General features: G+C 33.3%; 1 protein-coding gene across 2 annotated transcripts; it reads left to right on the forward strand.

Annotated features, from left to right (window-relative positions):
* Positions 1–2,483: 2,483 nt before the first annotated feature.
* LOC136202513 (uncharacterized) lies at positions 2,484–10,945 on the forward strand. 2 transcript variants are annotated; one of them, XM_065993188.1, is made up of 16 exons: positions 2,484–3,126; positions 3,211–3,296; positions 3,491–3,653; positions 3,738–3,848; positions 4,191–5,174; positions 5,256–5,408; positions 5,513–5,612; positions 5,710–5,804; positions 6,328–6,507; positions 6,590–6,646; positions 6,744–6,815; positions 9,489–9,587; positions 9,797–9,928; positions 10,042–10,215; positions 10,561–10,746; positions 10,823–10,945. In XM_065993188.1, the coding sequence occupies exons 1-15, from the start codon at positions 2,770–2,772 to the stop codon at positions 10,729–10,731; spliced, it is 2,934 nt and encodes a 977-aa protein (XP_065849260.1). In that variant the 5' UTR covers positions 2,484–2,769; the 3' UTR covers positions 10,732–10,746; positions 10,823–10,945. The 2 variants fall into 2 exon arrangements, with proteins under 2 accessions (XP_065849260.1, XP_065849250.1); XM_065993178.1 differs by having other exon boundaries at positions 10,561–10,932.
* The last annotated feature ends 8,454 nt before the right edge of the window (positions 10,946–19,399 follow it).

Raw genomic sequence — 19,399 nt, forward strand, 5'->3', positions numbered from 1 at the left:
GGCTAGAAGCAATAAGAACCTAATGGGTCACACATAAGACTTGGAGCCCAAAAGAGAAACAGATGTTAATTAATTGATGGAAGCCCAACTGAGTCCACTAAGGCCCATTAAATGAGGGCGGCGATTTTTTATGTAGTAAAATACATAAATGATTAATTTGATTTTAAACAATTCTAATTAGATTATAATTGTGAATTAAATTAATTAAAGGATAAATAAGTTAGGAAGTTTAATGAGATTAAATTACTCCTATTATTATCCTATAAGGTTATTATTATATTATCTTTATATTTAAGATATAATTTTAAATAATAAATAAGAATTATATTCCGAATTAAATTCTTATTCAGTAACCTAATTCTATCTAACTAGGGTTTAGATACAAAAGAGTATTTATAACCCCCCTATTGGTAAAATTTCGACCAACACAGACAATCACGGGAGAGTGAATTTCGACACCCCTTGTTGAGGACGAAATAATCCACCGCTTCCTACCGATTCAATTGATTTCATCTTTTTCTCTTTTTTCTTGATCTTGTGTTGATTAATTAGAGACAATCTACTTTGGTTGTTTTACACGGTTGAGTTCTAACTTGATTTTGAATTGTGTTTTGTTTTGTGCTCGGGAACTCGGAGTAAGAGTTGTGGGCACTACGATTGAAACGGTAGATAGAACTCCAAAAGGTATTTCCTTCTATCCCTCTTTATATGAAATACGATTAACGGATCTTGGGTTAGTGGAAATAGGTTAAAATTTTTATATTTCCGCTGCCAAATGTTAGTCTATTCTCCTTCAAATATGACATTAACTAGTTGTGTGGTAGTGCTGGCTTCCTTCTCTTCGGGCTCTACCTCCATAAGTAGAGGGGTAAGGTTTAATGGTGCCACCACAAGGCTCTAACTGGGCTCCTCCTGGCTAGGGTTGGATGTCCCGGTAAGAGTTATAAGCATCTCCTTAACGGGGGTCAGTGTTTTCGAATCAGTCATTCTTGATAGACTTTCAGAATGGGCTGAGAATTGCTTGCTCTCCATGTTCACTACACCAAATAATGGAGATGTGAGGATTCAAAGTGATCTTCAGAGCCTTGGAGATACTTGCGTAGGAAACTGTCCTTGGGAGCACTTCGACGCACAAGTCAGTAAACGAGTTAAGAGAGAGAGAGAGAGAGAGAGAGAGAGAGAGAGAGAGAGAGAGAGTTTTAATGTAAAGAGAAGTAATCAAACATTTCTATTGGGCAGTGAGGGTTCCTTTTATATAGTGTGTTTGTGAGATTGTGGACCGCTGCATGAGTTTGTGATTGCTGGTCTGTAGCCCATGGGATCATGTGGTTGTGCATAATGGGCTTGGTCTATATTCCTCATCATTAAATAAAGTAAGATATCTATTTTACTTTAAATGAATTTATTCTCAATATAAAAAAATTATATTAAGATAAACATTTCACTTTATTTTACACGGAATTTTTTTTATAAGTAGAGGTTTTTTGGTCATTAGGTTTGACTAATCGATTTTAGGCATTCAGACACTTTTTAGGTGATTTCTCTATTACTTACATTCAAACATATTTAGTTTAAGCAATTTGAAACTCTTAAATCGAGCATATTTGATATAAATAAAGGATGATATATATTTCATCATTTCTCTGATTATTTAACCATTGATTGTTTTTCTTTCCATCATAGAATGAAATTTGACAAATATTGTTCCAAGTTTATTGGAAGAATCATGTTAACATTTTTTTTTTTTGAGAAAAAAGAAGGATCATGTTTTAATGGGCTATGTGTATACTAGGAACAGACTCTATCCAACTTCGCGATGTTGTTGGATCGTTTCTTTATGCTTACGCGTTCAAAACATCTAATATTTTTCTCTAATGATGGTTGTGGCATTAGGTCTTCACCAGGCGCTGATGTTTATTATTGACAATGGATGGTCAAATATCATTATTGAGATTGACGCATAAAAAGTACTTCTATGAGTGTTGATTTTTATGTAGCTACGTCTACATTTTGGCATTACGGGGCTACTTCTACAAGTACTTAAATGCTTGCTGCTTCCTTACCATAATAATATCTCGTGTCAAATACATGAATATCATAATTAAGTACAAAATTACAACTAAGTCATATCATCAAACTTAATTCTTAATATGTAATTATTTTCTATATATTCTGATTTTACACCATAATTTAAAAATTCTAGACTCCAATTCATAAATCATAAACCCTAGAAAATATATTCTAGACTTCTAATTTATAAATTCTAATCCTTAAATTATATTAAAACTACTGATTTTAGTGGTTTGACATAATTTAAAATTATGATTTGATAGAGTTGTAAATAGTTTTTAAAAAATGAATATCTGTGTAATTTTTCCTAATATCTCCTTTGTTCTTCATACAAAAATGTTGTAATGGGCTAAGTTTAGGCCTTTTCCTCTCACTGTATCAGGCAGGCCCTTCAACTTTTCCCCCCATAGAGAGGCAATGCTCGGCCATGGAAGACGACGGCCCTGTTTGATACACTCTCTTTGCTTTCTACTTCACTTCAAATTCAAAACATCAAGCGGAAGTGCCTCAACCGGGACACAGAAAACAATTAAAATCAAGTAGAAAGTTGAAATTTTTGTGATTCCAATGTCGAATTAGTTCTTCTGATCTTCTTTACTTACTCGATTTCTTCTCCGGCAACATATCTAGTCGTCGCATTTAATGAATTTCTGACCTTCCACACTTTCTGTATTCTATTTGCTTTTCTTTTGGATATCCATGTCTGCTCAACCAATTCCTTCTTCGCTTCTTGGCGATGGCCTGCATTATGCGACGCCAATTTTATCCTCGACGAAAACCAGTGAAGTGGAGGTTGTACGATGTGCATTGCGGATGATGCAGGGCCTGTCTAGTTCTCTTTTCTATTGGGACCAAATTGGGAACAGTTTTCGGGTTGCCAAATACGGGGTTTATGTGACTCATCTTTCATATACAAGCCTTTCTAATCTTCTCAATCAGTTCTTGTATGCTGCTACTTGCTTACAGATCGTTCACATTTATGTCAATAGATTGAAATTGGAGTATGGTATGCCTACTTTAAGGGCTTTTGCTTCTTCTGTTTCTCAATGGCTTGAGGTGTGTGGATCAATCTTTAAATTTTTGATGCTATTTACGGTTTTTTTTTAATGGAATTTTATTTTCAGTAGTATGCTTTTGCAGAGGTTGAGAGATATTGCTTTAAAGGAAGAACTGAAAATCTGCAATTCCAATCCCACCCTTTTGGGATTGTCAAGCTCTTTATCCAGGTTTGTATTCCTTAGAGTTTTTCAGTTACTTCTATCTTAAACTTGCATGTTGTTCATCCTCTTGTACATGGTAGATTTTATTTATCATTCTAGTCTTTTGACATCGGTATTGTCATGTCTTATGCTGAAGTTGTTTCATAGGCGATGGTTTCTTCTTTCCCATGGAACTTGCTGATGAAATGTATTGATATTAGTCTTTGTTCAGGAGCTGAATGCTTGTTACAAATAGTGCATGGAGCCATTCCCAAAGTGTATTTTGAGCGTACTTCACACATTCCAGCATCTGAAATTGCTGCTCACATCCTCGACCATCTTTACAGGAAACTGGATGAAGTTTGTCTTGTCCAAGATGGTGAGGTGTGACTATTTGCTTGGCTTCAACCCTGTTCTGCAATTATTTTTTTATGGCTCTTCCGAGCATATAACTTGAGCTAATTTCAGGAGGAAGCATATTTAATGGTTCTTCATATTCTTGTTGGAAGCTTATTACCGTGCATCGAGTGTCTTGATTCCTGGCTTTTCAAAGGCACCCTTGATGATCCTTTTGAGGAGGTAATTGTACATGCACTGTTTGTGATGTTCCAAAGTAAAAAAAATGCTATATTTACATTTAAGAACCCTAGGATTGTACAAAGAACATTTAGTTTCAGAGATCTATAGGTGCAGCTAGGAAAGAGGTTATTATGTCAACCAACTACTTTTTCCAAACATTTAGTTTTCTTGATCCGTTATTTCAGTTTTTTCGTGGAAAGTTTTAATATTTTTGTCATATTTGGGATGAATGCGTTTTTTCTTGGTGGATAACTATGCGTGCATAGACTGAATGCGTTAAATTTATAAGAAAGTCAAGTTAGCCAGATCAAGTGATGCTTTACTTCCTATCTTCTTCTATAGATGTTCTTTTATGCTAATAGAGGAATCTCAGTTGACGAGTCAGACTTTTGGGAGAAGAGCTATCAAATGAGACAAATACAAAGTCGAAAATACGATGCTGAGCATGTAATATCTGTCAATCCCTTTGCAAATAACAGGAAAGAAATGAAAGAAAATGATTATGTTCCTCTGTCCATTTCTGAGAAGGGAAAGGAGCAGAGCAACAAGGATCTTCAAGCATGCCCCTTTTTTATTAAGAACATTTCAAAGTCCATTATCTCTGCAGGGAAGTCATTACAGCTGATATGCCATGTTCCTATATCATCCTTGGTGGTATCTGGCAAAAGTATTGATGATTTTGTAGGATCAGAGGATACTATTGATTTAAATGGATGGAAACACAGAACAGAAGGGTTAAGCTTGTCTGAGATTTTCTGCTTATCTGTAGCAGGTCTCATAGGCCATGGTGATCACATTTCTAAATATATTTTACAAGAAGATCCATGCAAATCTGAGGTTGGTACTTTGGCTTCTGAGATAATTGGGAAAGTGGTGCGGAGATCAAACGATGAAAACCTGCCAGCATGCTTAGAGACTATTTGTAAAAAGGACTTGATTGATAAAGCATCACGCTATAAAATGGCCAATAGAATTGGGTTTTCTGGAATTAATGAAGCTTATATGAGTTCGGATGAAGAATTGCCCCTTCAAAGTTCATTCTGTTCTGAAAATCCAGTACTTACTATGTGTCAAAGTTTACTTGATAAGCACAAAGATTCCTGGAAAATTTTGAACGTGTCTAAGAGTTTGCATCTACCATCTTTAAATGATGGGGTCTTACGAGAAGCTTTACTCGGCCATGGGAACAGGCTAAATTCTGCTGTTAAAGGGACCGATTATGCTTTTGGTTTTCAGTTTGGTGAATCTGAGGTTATTCGTTCACAGGATGACAAAAGGATGTTAGAAATTTTGTTTCCTTTTCCAACTATTCTTCCTTCTTTTCAGGTATCATCGGATTTTTATATCTGTTGTTCTTAAGGATTATGTGATGACTGTTTTTGAGTGGTCATTGCAATTTTGAAACAGGATGACATCTCTATGTCGGAGCTCATGCCTCTTCAGAAGAATAGCACCCTTGCATCAAGATTTCTTAGCTGGATTCAAAATATTGATCCAAGAAAGATGCCACTTCCATTGGTTATTGTGCAGGAATGCCTAAGTGTCTACATCAAGAAGCAGGTACACTGCTTAAATGTATTAGGTGATGATTTGCAGTTTTTCCTTTGGCCGTAAAGCCTGATAGGTGTGCTATAACATGTCCACTTACTTCACTTCTTTCTCAGGTGGATTGTATTGGCCAACTTGTATTGTCCAAGTTGATGAAAGATTGGAGATTGATGGATGAGCTTGCAATTTTACGTGCCATATACTTGTTAGGCTCAGGTATCTTCTTGTAAATTGAATATTTGATTCTGGTTTGTGTTGGTCAGATTAGACTTCTGAAATTCACTGACATGTGTTTATTACATTCTGTCTTCAGGCGACCTTCTGCAGCACTTTTTGACCATTATTTTCAGTAAGCTGGACAAGGGAGAAATATGGGATGATGACTTTGAGCTAAACTTGATTCTACAGGTGGAGTTATTATATGGTTTTAAGTACCAGAGCTTGCATGTGGTTAACTTGGAATTAAGAGTCAAAATCGTCCCTAAGATTGGCAGCCTTGATCAATTTAACCCAAATTGAATTTTAGGTATCAACTCAGTCCTCAAGTTGGCAAACATTAACAAATTAGCTCAAATACAATCAGTTTTAATATCTAATTTTGTAAAGTTTGAGCTAATTTATCAAAATTTGCCAAATTGAGGACTGACTTGATACCTAATTTTTGATTTGGGTTAAATTGATTCTTACTGCCAACTTTAGGGGCTATTTTGACCATTAATCTTGTTAACTAGTTGTCTCTTCTTTCTGATTCTACTCCCTCCATGGAGAGCTTGTTGCTGTATTTTACTTGATAAGGTTTTGACTGCCAGGATGAGCGCGCAAAAGTACCTGCCAGTCCCTTCTTATGCACATAAAAGACATATATGAGCTATTATAAATTGTTCATTCCCTAATTTCATTATCATATGTGGTTTTCCCCAATTTACACCAGGAATCCATTAGGAACTCTGCTGATAGTATGCTTCTAAGCACTCCAGATTCTTTGTTTGTCTCCATCTCCAAGAATCATGGTTTTGATGGTGATGAGCAGCCTAGCACACCAACCCATGCCTCAATATCCCATAACAGTCGTCCACACAGCTCTCTTGATTCTCTGAAATTCACGTACAAGGTCTGTTTTCTGGTCAAACTGACATGAATTTGTTTTGAAGTTCATTAGCTCTGCTTCTAAACTTAAACAGCACATATGATAGGTCACTTGGCCGCTTGAACTTATTGCTAATACAGAGGCGATTAACAAGTATAACCAGGTATTTGTCTTCACTCGGCTTGCATTTTTATGCTATTGTCATTCAGTTTTTTTTTTTTTTTAATTTATTTATTTAACCTGTTCTATGTCTATTTTAGGTGATGAGGTTTTTGTTGAAGGTCAAGCGTGCCAAATTTGTACTTGATAAAGTTCGGAGGTGGATGTGGAAGGTTTCTTTTCTATTCCTCCCTAGCTATTTTTGTTTAGATGCTTTATTGTTTAGCCATCCATTTATATGATTGTTTGGGGAAGATAAACTTGTCTTATTATAGAATGTGTGTTCCTTACATTGAAGAAAAGGGTATTGTGTTATATTAAGGGTCATGCATCACTATTGGAGGATTCTCAATTCGTTGGGAAATGGAGAAAAGAGCCGTCAAAAGAGCTCAAGTTTAGGGATAATTTTCCTATTATTTAGGCAGAACACGTTTTATTATATTTATTTATGAAGTATTATCTTATTTAGGTTAATATTGTATTTACTCAGATAGTAACGTTTACTTTCCTATTACTTAGGCAGTAGTATTTTATTAGTGCTACTATTCTTCCAGCGAGAGTTGTATCCTGTCACCTACCGCCGTACGTAGCAAAAATATATAGGCAAAAAGCATTTTAAGGCCCTAGATCTTTCAATTTTTGGTCTATTAAGCTCTTTTATTTGGAGACATTAAACCCCTGATTATTTATTTTTAGTTGTCTTAACCCCTTCATTAACAGAATCAGTAACTGTGATGTGGCTGTCAGTTTTTTAATAACTCAGACCACTAATCAAGCGACATGTGGCGAGAAAAACCAAAAATATTCTTATCCCTCTGATAAGCAAGTGCGTGATATCAACACAAAAATAAAAACCAGTTTGCTTTTATGTGGCTCTCTTTCTGGACATCTGTCTTCCCGCGACATCTCTGTTCCCAAGCTTGGAGCCATTGGATTTTGTGTGGGTTTCATGAGATTTCAAAGCAAATATAAGTGAGTGCTACTGTTTGTAGTTTGATATTGTCATATGGTTCTGCGTTGAGGTGTCGATCTTACATAAAAAGTTAGTAAAACCCGTAGAAATGGCAATGTTGCAAACTAGGCTTATGCAGAATAAGACAAAAATTGCTAAACTACACAAAGCATGGATGCATACTAGGAAAAAATGAGTGTTTTTTTATTATTTAAATACAGAAGTTGGATGAACACTTGTTGGCATTGTTTAATATTTGGACACGTAATTGCAATGTGCTTCAATGAACTAAAGTAGTTTTTAGTATGTCAAAATTAATAGAAAAGTAGAAGCCATCAATTTCCTACCTGTCCACGGTGTTACAAACGGTGGTCTCTGGCCACAGTAACAAGTGGGTGAGTGAACTTACTTAAGTTTGAAGATATTCCAAGGGGGAAAACGCCATCTTGGAATTCGAGTGAAGCTATCCATGGCCTCCATCAGTTTTTGGGTTTTTTTTTGGTATGTTTTAAATAAAGATTGAAGAAGAAAGAAAGAGGAAGGTAAAGAGATGTCGAAGGAAGGAGGGAAGAGTGATGTTAAACAAAGAAAGGAAGAAAGGTCTATGAGGATCGGTATGAGAGGCAAAAGGAGAAAGAAAGATAGAAAAGAGACTTGGTGTTGATCTAAACTGTTAATTCAATGTGCTGTTGCAGCTATTCTGCTTGAGATTATGCATCTTCCTATATCTGCCTACTGGAGCATGGCTGGTTGCTGGGACTAGTTGACCTTCTCGTCATTGTCTATAAGAGGAGGAAAAAATTTGATCCCTCATTGGCACATGTCAATTGATTAGTAATCTGATTTGTCAAAAAAATGACAGCTCCATCACAGTTATTAATTCTGTTAGTGAAGGGGTTAAGACAACCAAAAATAAGTAATCAGAGACTTAATATGTCCAAATAAAAGATCAGGGACTTAATGGACCAAAGAGTTAAAAGATCGGGGCCTCAAGATGCTTTTTGCCAAATATATACTATGTTTTAGTTTTACATATTTTTCTTTGTTACTAATACTTCATCCTTTTTCATATTTTACTCTATAATTTAAACCTATCATATCACTCTTGAAACATAAATTTTTCTTACCATCATTATTTGTAAACAGAGTTATTAAACAAAATCATAAACCCTAAACTCTGAACTCTAAATCTTAACCCTAAATTAATACTAAATCCTAAACTACAAATTTTAACTGTAAATTCTAAATGCTAAAACCTAAATCTTTTAATCAGTGTTCAAAATTTGATTATTTCAAATCTTATAAAATAGTAAGATAGATTTGTTGTTATTCATACTTAAATTCAATGGACATTCAACTGTACTGGTGTATTAGAGATGTTATTGTTTTCTTGGAATCCTTACCAACAACTGTAAACTTAAGCTTTAGGTTGAGTGATTCTTTTAATATGATATTAGAGTGGTCAAAGGTTATACACCAACTGACCCGGGATCATTTTCTGGTTTATTTGTCTTCCTATTCAAGTTCCAAGACTTGAGATTGAGTTAACCGTAGATATATTTGACATAGGATGAACTAAGAGAGGTGCCTTTCATATATTTGGCTCGACTAGGCTTGGAGGGGATGTTGGGGGGGAGGGTGGGGGTGGGGTGTGAGTTCCACATTGGTTCAAAACGAAAGGAAGGAGCAGTGTATAAATTGATGGAGTTGGCTAACTAAAATGGGGTTAGGCCGTTCTGGAATCTAGCACACCCTTCAAGAGAGAAGCCTGATATAATTTTAGATTTGAGTTTTGGTGCATTTGGCCCACCTCTTTCAGGGTCCAAGAAAATTTAACCATTACAATCTTTGTTTTTTGGAAATTATAATTTAATTTCTCTTCTTATTGTGGTAGGGTAGAGGAACCGCGAGAAGTATCCACAAGCATCACTGTTTAGTAGAGCAGAAACTCCTCCATTTTGTGGATGCATTCCACCAGTATGTGATGGACAGGGTAAGAATTACATCAACATTAAAGATGAAAATTACTTTCATGGACAACCTGGTGACTATTATGAATTTTCACTGGACATGGACATTAGTCCTGGCATATTTATAATATAATGTAATTGACGTTATGGATTTCAGTGAGGAGGATCCTTTTTGCTGCTTTTAGTCTTCTGGTATAAGCTTATTAGGTCTCTGACTAGGACTTTTAAGCAGGTATATCACAGCGCATGGCACGAACTTTGTGAAGGTATGGCAAAAGCAGGATCTCTAGATGAGGTCATTGAAGTGCATGAAGCCTATTTATTATCAATTCAGAGGCAATGCTTTATCGTTCCAGATAAGCTGGTGGTTCATTGAGACTTTTGAGTTTGTTATATTGAAATAATTGAGCCTTCCTTTTAACTCTTTATCTTTTGGAAGAAGACTCGGTAACACCTTGTATATTTAATTGATTTCAGTGTGGCTTGATTGCAAGTCGAATCAACAAGATCCTCGAATTAGCACTGGACTTCTACCCCACCCAGCAAACGTTAATTAATGGCGGAGCAAATTCTGCAACAAAGGCCCGATGTGAAATGAAAGTGGATAAGATTGAGAAAGAGTTCGATGATTGCATAGCTTTTCTCCTCAGAGTAGTCTTCTCTCTCTCTTTTTCTTACCTTCTGATAGTTGATCTTGTTTCGTACATCTTTATGTGTTCTGTTTTTCATTGAATGAGACAAAAGGGATATATTTGGCCCTTGTTTTTGGCCAAATTTTGACTTTTGGGCTTTGAACTTGATTTGGTGAGATCTAGCTCCCGAACTTGGAGTTTCGTTGAAATGTAGTCCTTATGGACGAGCTTTACAGGGCTCATTGTCTAATGGATTGATTATGAAACTGCCATGTATTGTATACAAATCCATAGCAGTTGTGCATTAAAGAAAGATTTGTATATGAAAGTAACTGTTTTTTTTCTTTTGTGTGTGAACATGCAGATATTATCTTTCAAACTAAACGTGAGGCACTTCCCTCATTTGGCTGATCTGGTGACCAGAATTAATTATAACTACTACTACATGTCTGATACTGGCAACTTGATGACTGCAACTGCCTCTGAAATTATTACTTCAAGGCTGGGGAAAGGTTTTGGAGCTAGAAAGGAATAATCTCTGAATATACTTGTAAGATATAAGCCAGAGAGTGCACAATTAGTACATTTGTTGAGCTAAACCTAATTGAATCTTTGTTTCTTGACAGCTTGTCTGTATATTCCTAGTCATCAAAACTGATGTGTGAAGGAGTTGGACTTGTGCTTTTAAGGCAGTTTTTTTTTTTAAAAAAAAAAAATTAAAGAAGGCAGTGTTTGTTAATTAAGGGGGGTGAATTAATCATGCATCTTTCCCATCAACATATGCTATAATATATTCAACTTTTATCTTAAGCTCAGGTGAAAAAATTCCGGTCCATGGAATCCGGCGATTAGGTGGGCGTTTTCCGGCGAGAAAAAAAATTACCCAGCAAATTCTCAAAAAATTTCACAAAATGTAAAACATTATTCTGAGAAACTTTCATTCTTGGGTCGAAGCAGGATTTCTTACGGTTTACTCCCAATAAAACTTTTTCCTTAATTTTATTCATTTTACATGCTTCAACAATTTATTGGGTCAAAATCGTAAGAAATCTCGTTTTGAGCCAACAATTAAAGTTTCTTAAAATAATGTTTTACATGTTTTGGAATTGTTTGATAATTTTCTGGGCACGTTTTGGTCCTATCTTTCAGCACTCTGTGTTCGAATATTTTGTTGGAACAATATAACAATTCTGTTGGAGCAATATAAGTCTGTTGGAACAATATAACTATTATGTTGGAAAAATTGATAGACTAATTTGAAGCAATTGGTACACAGATTTATTTTTTTGGAATAATATAACTAATATAAATTTAAAGATACTATATTAATACTAAAAAAGAAAAATGAAATTGAAGACGATAGATAATAAAATTGATTTGGAATAATTGGTAAACTGATTTATTATGTTGGAACAATATAAGTATTATGCTGGAATAATATAACTATTTTGTTAGATTTATTGGTACGCTGATTTATTCTGTTAGAACAATATAAGTATTATGTTGGAACAAATGGTATACTGATTTGGAATAGTTTCGTACATTGTCGGAATAATTTAAGAATTCCGTTGGAATAATTTAAGAATTCTATTGGAACAATTGATACACTGATTTGAAACAATTAGTACACTAATTTGAACAATTTTTACACTGATTTAGAACAACATGTTGTCGTCTAGCAGTATGTGCTGGTTTTTCCAACACATAGTGTTGAAAGGTAGGACCAAAAACGTGCACAGAAAATTATCAAAAAGTTTCAAAATATGTAAAACATCATTTTAAGAAACTTTAATTCTTAGCTCAAAGAGATATTTCTTACGGTTTTGACCCAACAAATTGTTGAAGCATGTAAAATGAATAAAATTAAGGAACCGTTTTATTGGTACTAAACCGTAAGAAATCCCGCTTTGACTTAAGAATTAAAGTTTCTCAGAATAATATTTTACATTTTCTGAAATTTTTTGAGAATTTTCTGGGCATTTTTTTTCTCGCCGAAAAACGCCCATCTGGATTCCGTTCACCGGAAATTTTTTTACCTGAGTTTCAGGGATCTCAAAATGACCGCCTAATTTAGACGAGTCTAATAGTATAAAATTTTTCAAAAACTGAGGTTAGAAATATCAGGAAAATGTATTTTAAAGAAAAGAAATAAAACAATTTTCTCCATTTTCTCTTTCCTTTTATTTACAAATTTGTCACTTTGCCCTTTTCAATTATCATCAAAACTACATAATTTTGTTATGTCACACAATAAGCTCTTTGCCACACCAGACCTCATTGTCTCACTGGATCTCCTCACCCATATATATATATATATATAATCTAACCCCTAACGTTTTTGGGATAGTGCATATTTGGCCTTAACGCACGAAATGATACAAATTTAACCTAACATTTCCAAAAAAAAATAATTTTAGCTTTACGTTACCGAAAATTTGAAAATGATGGTTCGATTGTTATTTAACTGTCGCATCAGATCTTTCAACCAAGTTTATCCATAAATTGAAGCAGTTTAATACATTTTTTGTTGGTTATTTGTAACTATATTAGTAATAGAGTAACAAATTTTAGACACTTTGATAAAAAAAATCGTGATTAATTTATATGTGGCGTACTTTTTTTTTTTTTACAACATATGTGACGTACTTAGTTGTTTGTATTTTAACACATTTTTGTAATTGTGTTAGTAAAACAATAGATATTGTATACATAATTGGTGTTTGGAAGCTCCGATGTAATAGTACAGTCAAACTAGTTTTTTCAAACTTTCGATAACACAAGATTAAAATTGATCTTGTTAGAAAACGTTATACATTTCATATTATAAGGCTAAATTGATACTTTCTCTAAAACTTTAGCTCAAATTTAGCACTTATATATATATGCACGCACGTCTAAATGTGTGTGACTATCTAGTAAATTTATCTATTAAAGTCATAAAATATCTGAATCTTCCATATGGTAGATAAATCGATTCACATATAATGCCTTGAATGCGTTCTAAAAATGTGAGTGGTCCAATGATTAATTTGTCTTGAGTAAGGAAAACAAAAAAAAATCATTAATTTGAAGAATGTTTTGGTTTTCATTGTGCGGCTAATTACACCATTGAATTGAGTGACAAATAGAGTCGTTACCTTCTTCTCTCATATCCTTTTCCTTTGGCCTTGCAACCTCAATAAAAGCAACAGTGTAGAAGCGTATCGCTGAGTCATTGGCTCACGCGACCCGATTATGTCATATCAATAAAGGCGAAAGCTTTTCTTTCTAATTCTAATTTTCTAAGTCTAATAAAAAAAATTAGAACGGGAAATAAGGTAACTAAAGCAAGGCGCGTTAGCGTTTTAGTTTGATTTACATGACGTTTCGTTTAGGTTTTACTAAAAATTTTCTTAGAGTGCACAGTTCATGTGTATTTTTTATATATAAATTTTATCATCATAATAGAGCAGAGCCAAGCCAGAATGATTTACGCGCGATCATGCTAAATTTTATAATTATATGAATTTATAAACTCATAATTTACAGTAATATCAGCTTCAATTTATTAATAAATGTGTAATACATATCATAGGATAGGTACAAAAAATTTATAGTACACAATTTTTTTTCCTCAAATTATTTTTGTAACCGTAGATTTGATTCCCTTTCACTTATAATCACAATATTATATAATGAGAAAAATATTGGCTTGTATTTATCATTTAGAGACATTTATATACACAGATTATGTGTTGTATAAAGTAAAATAAGAAATACAATTCCTGGATTTACGGAACTAATCTAGGATGACTGATTCCTACAACAATCAAGGATGACAATGAGTTATTTATGTGCTCTCTCTCAAACTGGAGCACATATATTGATCATGTCAAACTTAGTACAAATATAGTTGATCTAAATTTTCGATAAGGTTTTGAAAACACATCTAATAATAGACTTATTGTTCTGACATGTGGACTTGTGATTATACCATCTTCTAACTTTTCTCGCATAGATCGACAGTCAACTTCGATATGTTTGGTTGTTTCTTTGAAAATGGGGTTATTAGCAATATAAACGACTGTTCCATTTTTACACCTTAACTTCATTGGTTTTGTTTGGCAAATCTAATATCACTAAGTAGATGACGTAGCAATACAAATTCATAAGTAGTATGTTTGTGGCAATGTATTCAAACTTCACACTTGATCTAGAAACTACACTTTGCTTCTTACTTTTTCAAGATACTAAATTTCCTCCAATAAGTACACAATTATCGGTGGTAAAACGTCTATTTGTAAGATCCTCAGCATAATCTGCATCTGTAAAATGTTCTACAATGTGGTGACTATGGTTTTGATACAACATACCACGTCATAGATATCTCAGAATATGACTGATTGAATCCTAGTGAAAAGTCCCAGGAGAATACATAAATTGGCTTACCACTCACTCGGAAGGCATATTAAGGCGGGTTATTATAATATGTTCAACTTCTCAACAAATTTTATGTATTTTTCAAGATTGTCGAGTAAATCATATTTCAACATCCTCTTTTAACTTGATATTGTTATCATAGGTACATCACAAGTCTTTACCTCAATCAAACCATCATCATTCAACAAGTCTAAATAGTATTTTCTCCGAGTTAGACAAATACCTTTGCGGCTACGTCATATAATCTGTAGCACCAGAGTCAATGACCAACTACAAGATGATGAGGAGAGGCAAACAACATGGTTGCATGTATCAACTAATGCAATTCTTGAGGAAGTTTGTTGCAGTTGAACATGAGTGGCAAAGAGTTGTTGAGACTAAGCATATTCATTTTTTGAAATAGTTACTGTTATATAAGAGTATGGATGAGATGGTAAGATATCATCTTGTGCTTCTATGTTAGTAAACTTCCTAGAAGTAGTCTTCCATTAATACCAATGGGGCTTTCCATGAAACTTCCAACAGTACTTCTACAAATGCACCTCAACTCCACAATGATGACAGACTCGAGGGGAGCTACGATTTCTAATAGTCCTGTGGTGGCCTCCCCTCCCTTCACGATTCACATTGTTCACTAAGGCCATTATATCATTTGGCGTCATTCTATATGTCATATCACCATCCTTACAAACAGGGAGCAACCAACCATAATGATTCCTTGAAGATGGAAGTTCCCAGTAGTCAACAATTGGGTGCATGTTATAGTCTTGAAAAAAAAACAACAACATTGAATGAAAACTCATTCCGTTTGTTTTTGCATTAGTTTGATATCAGCAACAATAAACATGGATAATTCTTCTTCATAAGCTTATTTAACCTCGTTATAATTTTGAAACAGAGTACAACCCTTTTTTTAGCGTGATATATCTTTAAAAGTAAATTGTGAACATGAGACATATTATGTTTAGTAGCATACATAGACTCTAAATATTCTCATAGTTCCTTGAAGATATCACAATAAGTTATAATATCATCAGCTATGGGATTTATAAGGTGTTCTGAATCAAATTAAAAAATGTATAGTCCTTCATCATCCATTTATTACGAGCATTGACATTAGTTTTAGACGGAGGGTTATTAGTTAAATGACTCCCAAAATCAGCAATATTGACAACCTTATGAATAGTCTATTTACATTATCCATAATTCTTGCTACAAGTCAATTTTTTATCTGTAATTTTAGAATCATCCAAAGTAATTTTAGTAATAATTTTTTTTGTTATTACCTATCGCCATTAGAACTAGGCTCAATCACAAGTTACATAAAAAATAATTAACTACATCATAGTAAGTCCTAGACACAATTAATCATAAAGGAAGGAAAGTCAACCTTAATAACAGAACCACCAAAACCAAAATCCACATCAACACTTCTTTCCAATGAAGCAAACACACAACAACAAAGTCCAAAGGAAACTAGCTGGACAGACACGTCGATGTGTAGGGCGACGCATCTTGACAGAAGCCACACACAGAGATTCTGATCACCAGATATTAGGGAGAGGGTGGTCGATGAAAAGGGAAACTTCTTTGAGTGATAGTGAGACTAACTGATGTGAAGAAAAATGTCACCTAATGACTAACTTCTATAAGACAAAAGAAACTTTTAGAGCAACTTTGAAAGGCTTTCATATTATGTAAGAAAAAGAGAGAATAATACTTTTTTGAGAAAAATACAAAAATAAACATTGTGGTTACACTTGTTTTCGAACAACACACATGTGATTTAAAAGTTTGCAAAATGGTACATTGAGGTTCATTCCGTTAGTAAACATATACCAAATTGACTAACGGTGTTAAAAGTCAAAGGGAAAAAAGTTAATTTGATCATTATATTTATTTATTTTATAAATTAACGCTCCTTATTATTTAATTATCACAAACATGCTCCAAAATTAAAAATAAAAATCAAATACACCTTTTTCTTCATCTCTCTCTAATTTTTTATTTTTCTTCTTCTTTCTCTCTCTAAAAAAATACAAAATCAATTTTGATTTATACAATAGGTAACAAGGACCAAAGGTGTTTTCTAAAGCACATCAAAAAAAACATACCTTTAAGAAATCATGCCCCAGTTTAACAATATGAGAATGAAGTTGAAATAATTCATTCAACATTGCTGGGTCATTGCATCCTGATAATAAACTCGCAAAGGTCACATAATCAGTCTTGGAACAGCTTCTATACATCGTTAAATCGATCAAATTGCGAATATCCCCCTATTAAAGTTGTCCAACTCACAACAGTACGTTCATCCCTGTTATCAAAAAGTTGTCTAGCACTGGAAAGGTTGGCGGCTTTTACATACCCGGACATCATCGTGTTAATAGAGACCGTGTTTTTTAGAGTCATTTCATCGAGCAGGAGGCGTGCCTGAGATAAGGGGCCTCTTTTAAGGAGATCGTTCATCTCGTAATTCGACCGAGATGTGCTTGGGTCAAAACCCGTTTTAATGATACGGGCATCATCGATGAAGGTTCCGGCAGAGTTCCTCGGAGCTACAGAGGAGAAGGATTTTATTAGGATTCTTAGATATGAAAACTTCATATTGTTAAATTGGGGCATGATTCAGTTATTATTTCAACTTTGATTTGTCCTGGTTTGGCATTTGCAGTAGTTGAAGCTGAACTTTTGTTGGCTAATTTATTGTACTGGTTTGCTGGGATGTTTCAAATGGAGGAAACGCATAGGATTTGGACATGAATGGGCTTTGTGCTCTTATAAGAAAACACTTTTTTGTCCTTGTTACCTATTATATAAATCAAAGTTGATTTTGTATTTTTAGAGAGTGAAAGAAGAAGAAAAATAAAAAATTAGAGAGAGATGGAGAATAAGGTGTATTTGATATCTTTTTTATTTATTTTAGGGTTTGTTTGTGATAATTAGATAATAAAGGGATTACTTTGTAAAATAAATGAATATAAGGACTAAATTAACTCTTTGCCCTTTGACTTTTAACACCGTTAGTCAATTTGGTACGTGTTTGCTGACGGAATGAACCTCAAGGTACCAGTTTGCAAATTTTTAAACCACGTGGGTGTTGTTCGAAAACAGGTGTAACCACGAGGTTTATTTTTATACTTTTTCCTACTTTTTTTTATATTTATTATTTCGAGGATACACCTATTTATATATACGCATATTATGTTTATATAAGGTAAAATACAAAATATATTTCTAATAATTCCTATATTCAAAGAGCTAATCAAGGATGATAGCTAGCTATTTTTATAACATTTTTTAAACTAATCAAATTTCTATGAGATTTAAAGAAAAATATAGTCAACTTTGTTCTTCTTGGTACGTGTAATGACACTTCTATGATATATATATTTGCTCTATTTATCAATTAAAACTGGAGAAAAATTCATATTATTCATCAAAGAAAATAACATATTATCATTTATCTAAAATTAAATAACTTAATAAAACATCTAAAAATGAAAAAAAAAACGAAAAAAAAAACACTATTTGAAATAAAACTAAAAAACAAAATACATGATATCTATTTTTCTTTGGGTAAATTACACTCATGTTCATTCAACTTTGTCTTTATTAATATTATAGCCACTTTATTTCAAAATCTAACATAAAAGTCACTCAATTTTGCATTTTTTAACATAAACGTCATTTAACTTTGCCTTTACTAACATTATGGCCACTTATAAATTAAGCAACCTCAAAATAATTGTTAATGATCTCAAAATGAAAAATTTCAAGAATTAAAGTTGTTTAGAATCATGTTTTTTTTAATATAGAACCACGTTTTTAAAGATTCAAATCACTATTTTCGGAACTTTCTCTCTCTAAATAATTGTTTTCTCTCTTTTAACCAAACAACACCTAAATTACATCAAAACCAAAAAGTTCAAGAATTAAAATCGTTTAAAATATCATTTACATCAACTCTACCATTGTGAATACATGATATTAGAGTAACTAAGGTTGATTAAATTGCATGTTAATAAATGGGTAAATTACACGGATTACCACTAAACTTTACTCAGTTTCACGTTACGACCACTAAATTTCAAAAGGCAACATAAAAGTCACTCAATTTTACATTTTCTAATATTATGGCTACTAAACTTTAATTAACGCCTCAAAATGACTATTGACGACTTCAAAATGGAAATGTACAAGAATTAAAATCGTTTAGAACCACATTTACAATAGAGTAGTGTTTTTTATTTTTCAAAATCACAATTTTCAGTGCTCTCTCTAAACATTCATTTTATCTCTCCTAACCAAACAAACACCTAAATGAAAATCGAAGAATTAAAGTTGTTTAGAATATCATAAATTCTTGAAAATTTCAATTTTTAGGTCATCAACGGTCATTATGAGACATTGAAGTGTAGTGATCATAATGTTAGCAATTGTAAACTTGAGTCACTTTTATGTTACGTTTTGAAGTTTAATGGTCACACTGTGAAAACGAATAAAGTTCAGTAGTCATGGATATAATTTACATGTTAATAAATGCAAAGTTAAATGATTTTTATATTGAATTTTAAAGTTGCATGACTACGATGTTAAAAAGCGGCAAAATTCAATAAACATAGTGCAATTTACCTAATCTTACTTTCAGTTGGTGCAAAGAAATCATCCATATCGATAGGGTATACATCAATGTTATTCTTCAAAAAATATTTAGGCCCTATTTGTTAAAGAGCTTTTGGGATAAAATTAGAAGTTTGAGCCATTTTAGAGGTTTTGACTAG

Source organism: Euphorbia lathyris, chromosome 1 (assembly GCF_963576675.1).
Source record: "Euphorbia lathyris chromosome 1, ddEupLath1.1, whole genome shotgun sequence".
NCBI lineage: Eukaryota > Viridiplantae > Streptophyta > Magnoliopsida > Malpighiales > Euphorbiaceae > Euphorbia > Euphorbia lathyris.

What these genes read in the sequence shown, in the direction of transcription:
- LOC136202513 (XM_065993188.1), top strand. Translation starts at nt 2,770, where the DNA reads ATGTCTGCTCAACCAATTCCTTCTTCGCTTCTTGGCGATGGCCTGCAT. An exon ending in GTCTTGTCCAAGATGGTGAG is followed by an intron (nt 3,654 to 3,737) that starts GTGTGACTATTT and finishes AGCTAATTTCAG; the next exon opens with GAGGAAGCATATTTAATGGT. An exon ending in TTGATGATCCTTTTGAGGAG is followed by an intron (nt 3,849 to 4,190) that starts GTAATTGTACAT and finishes CTTCTTCTATAG; the next exon opens with ATGTTCTTTTATGCTAATAG.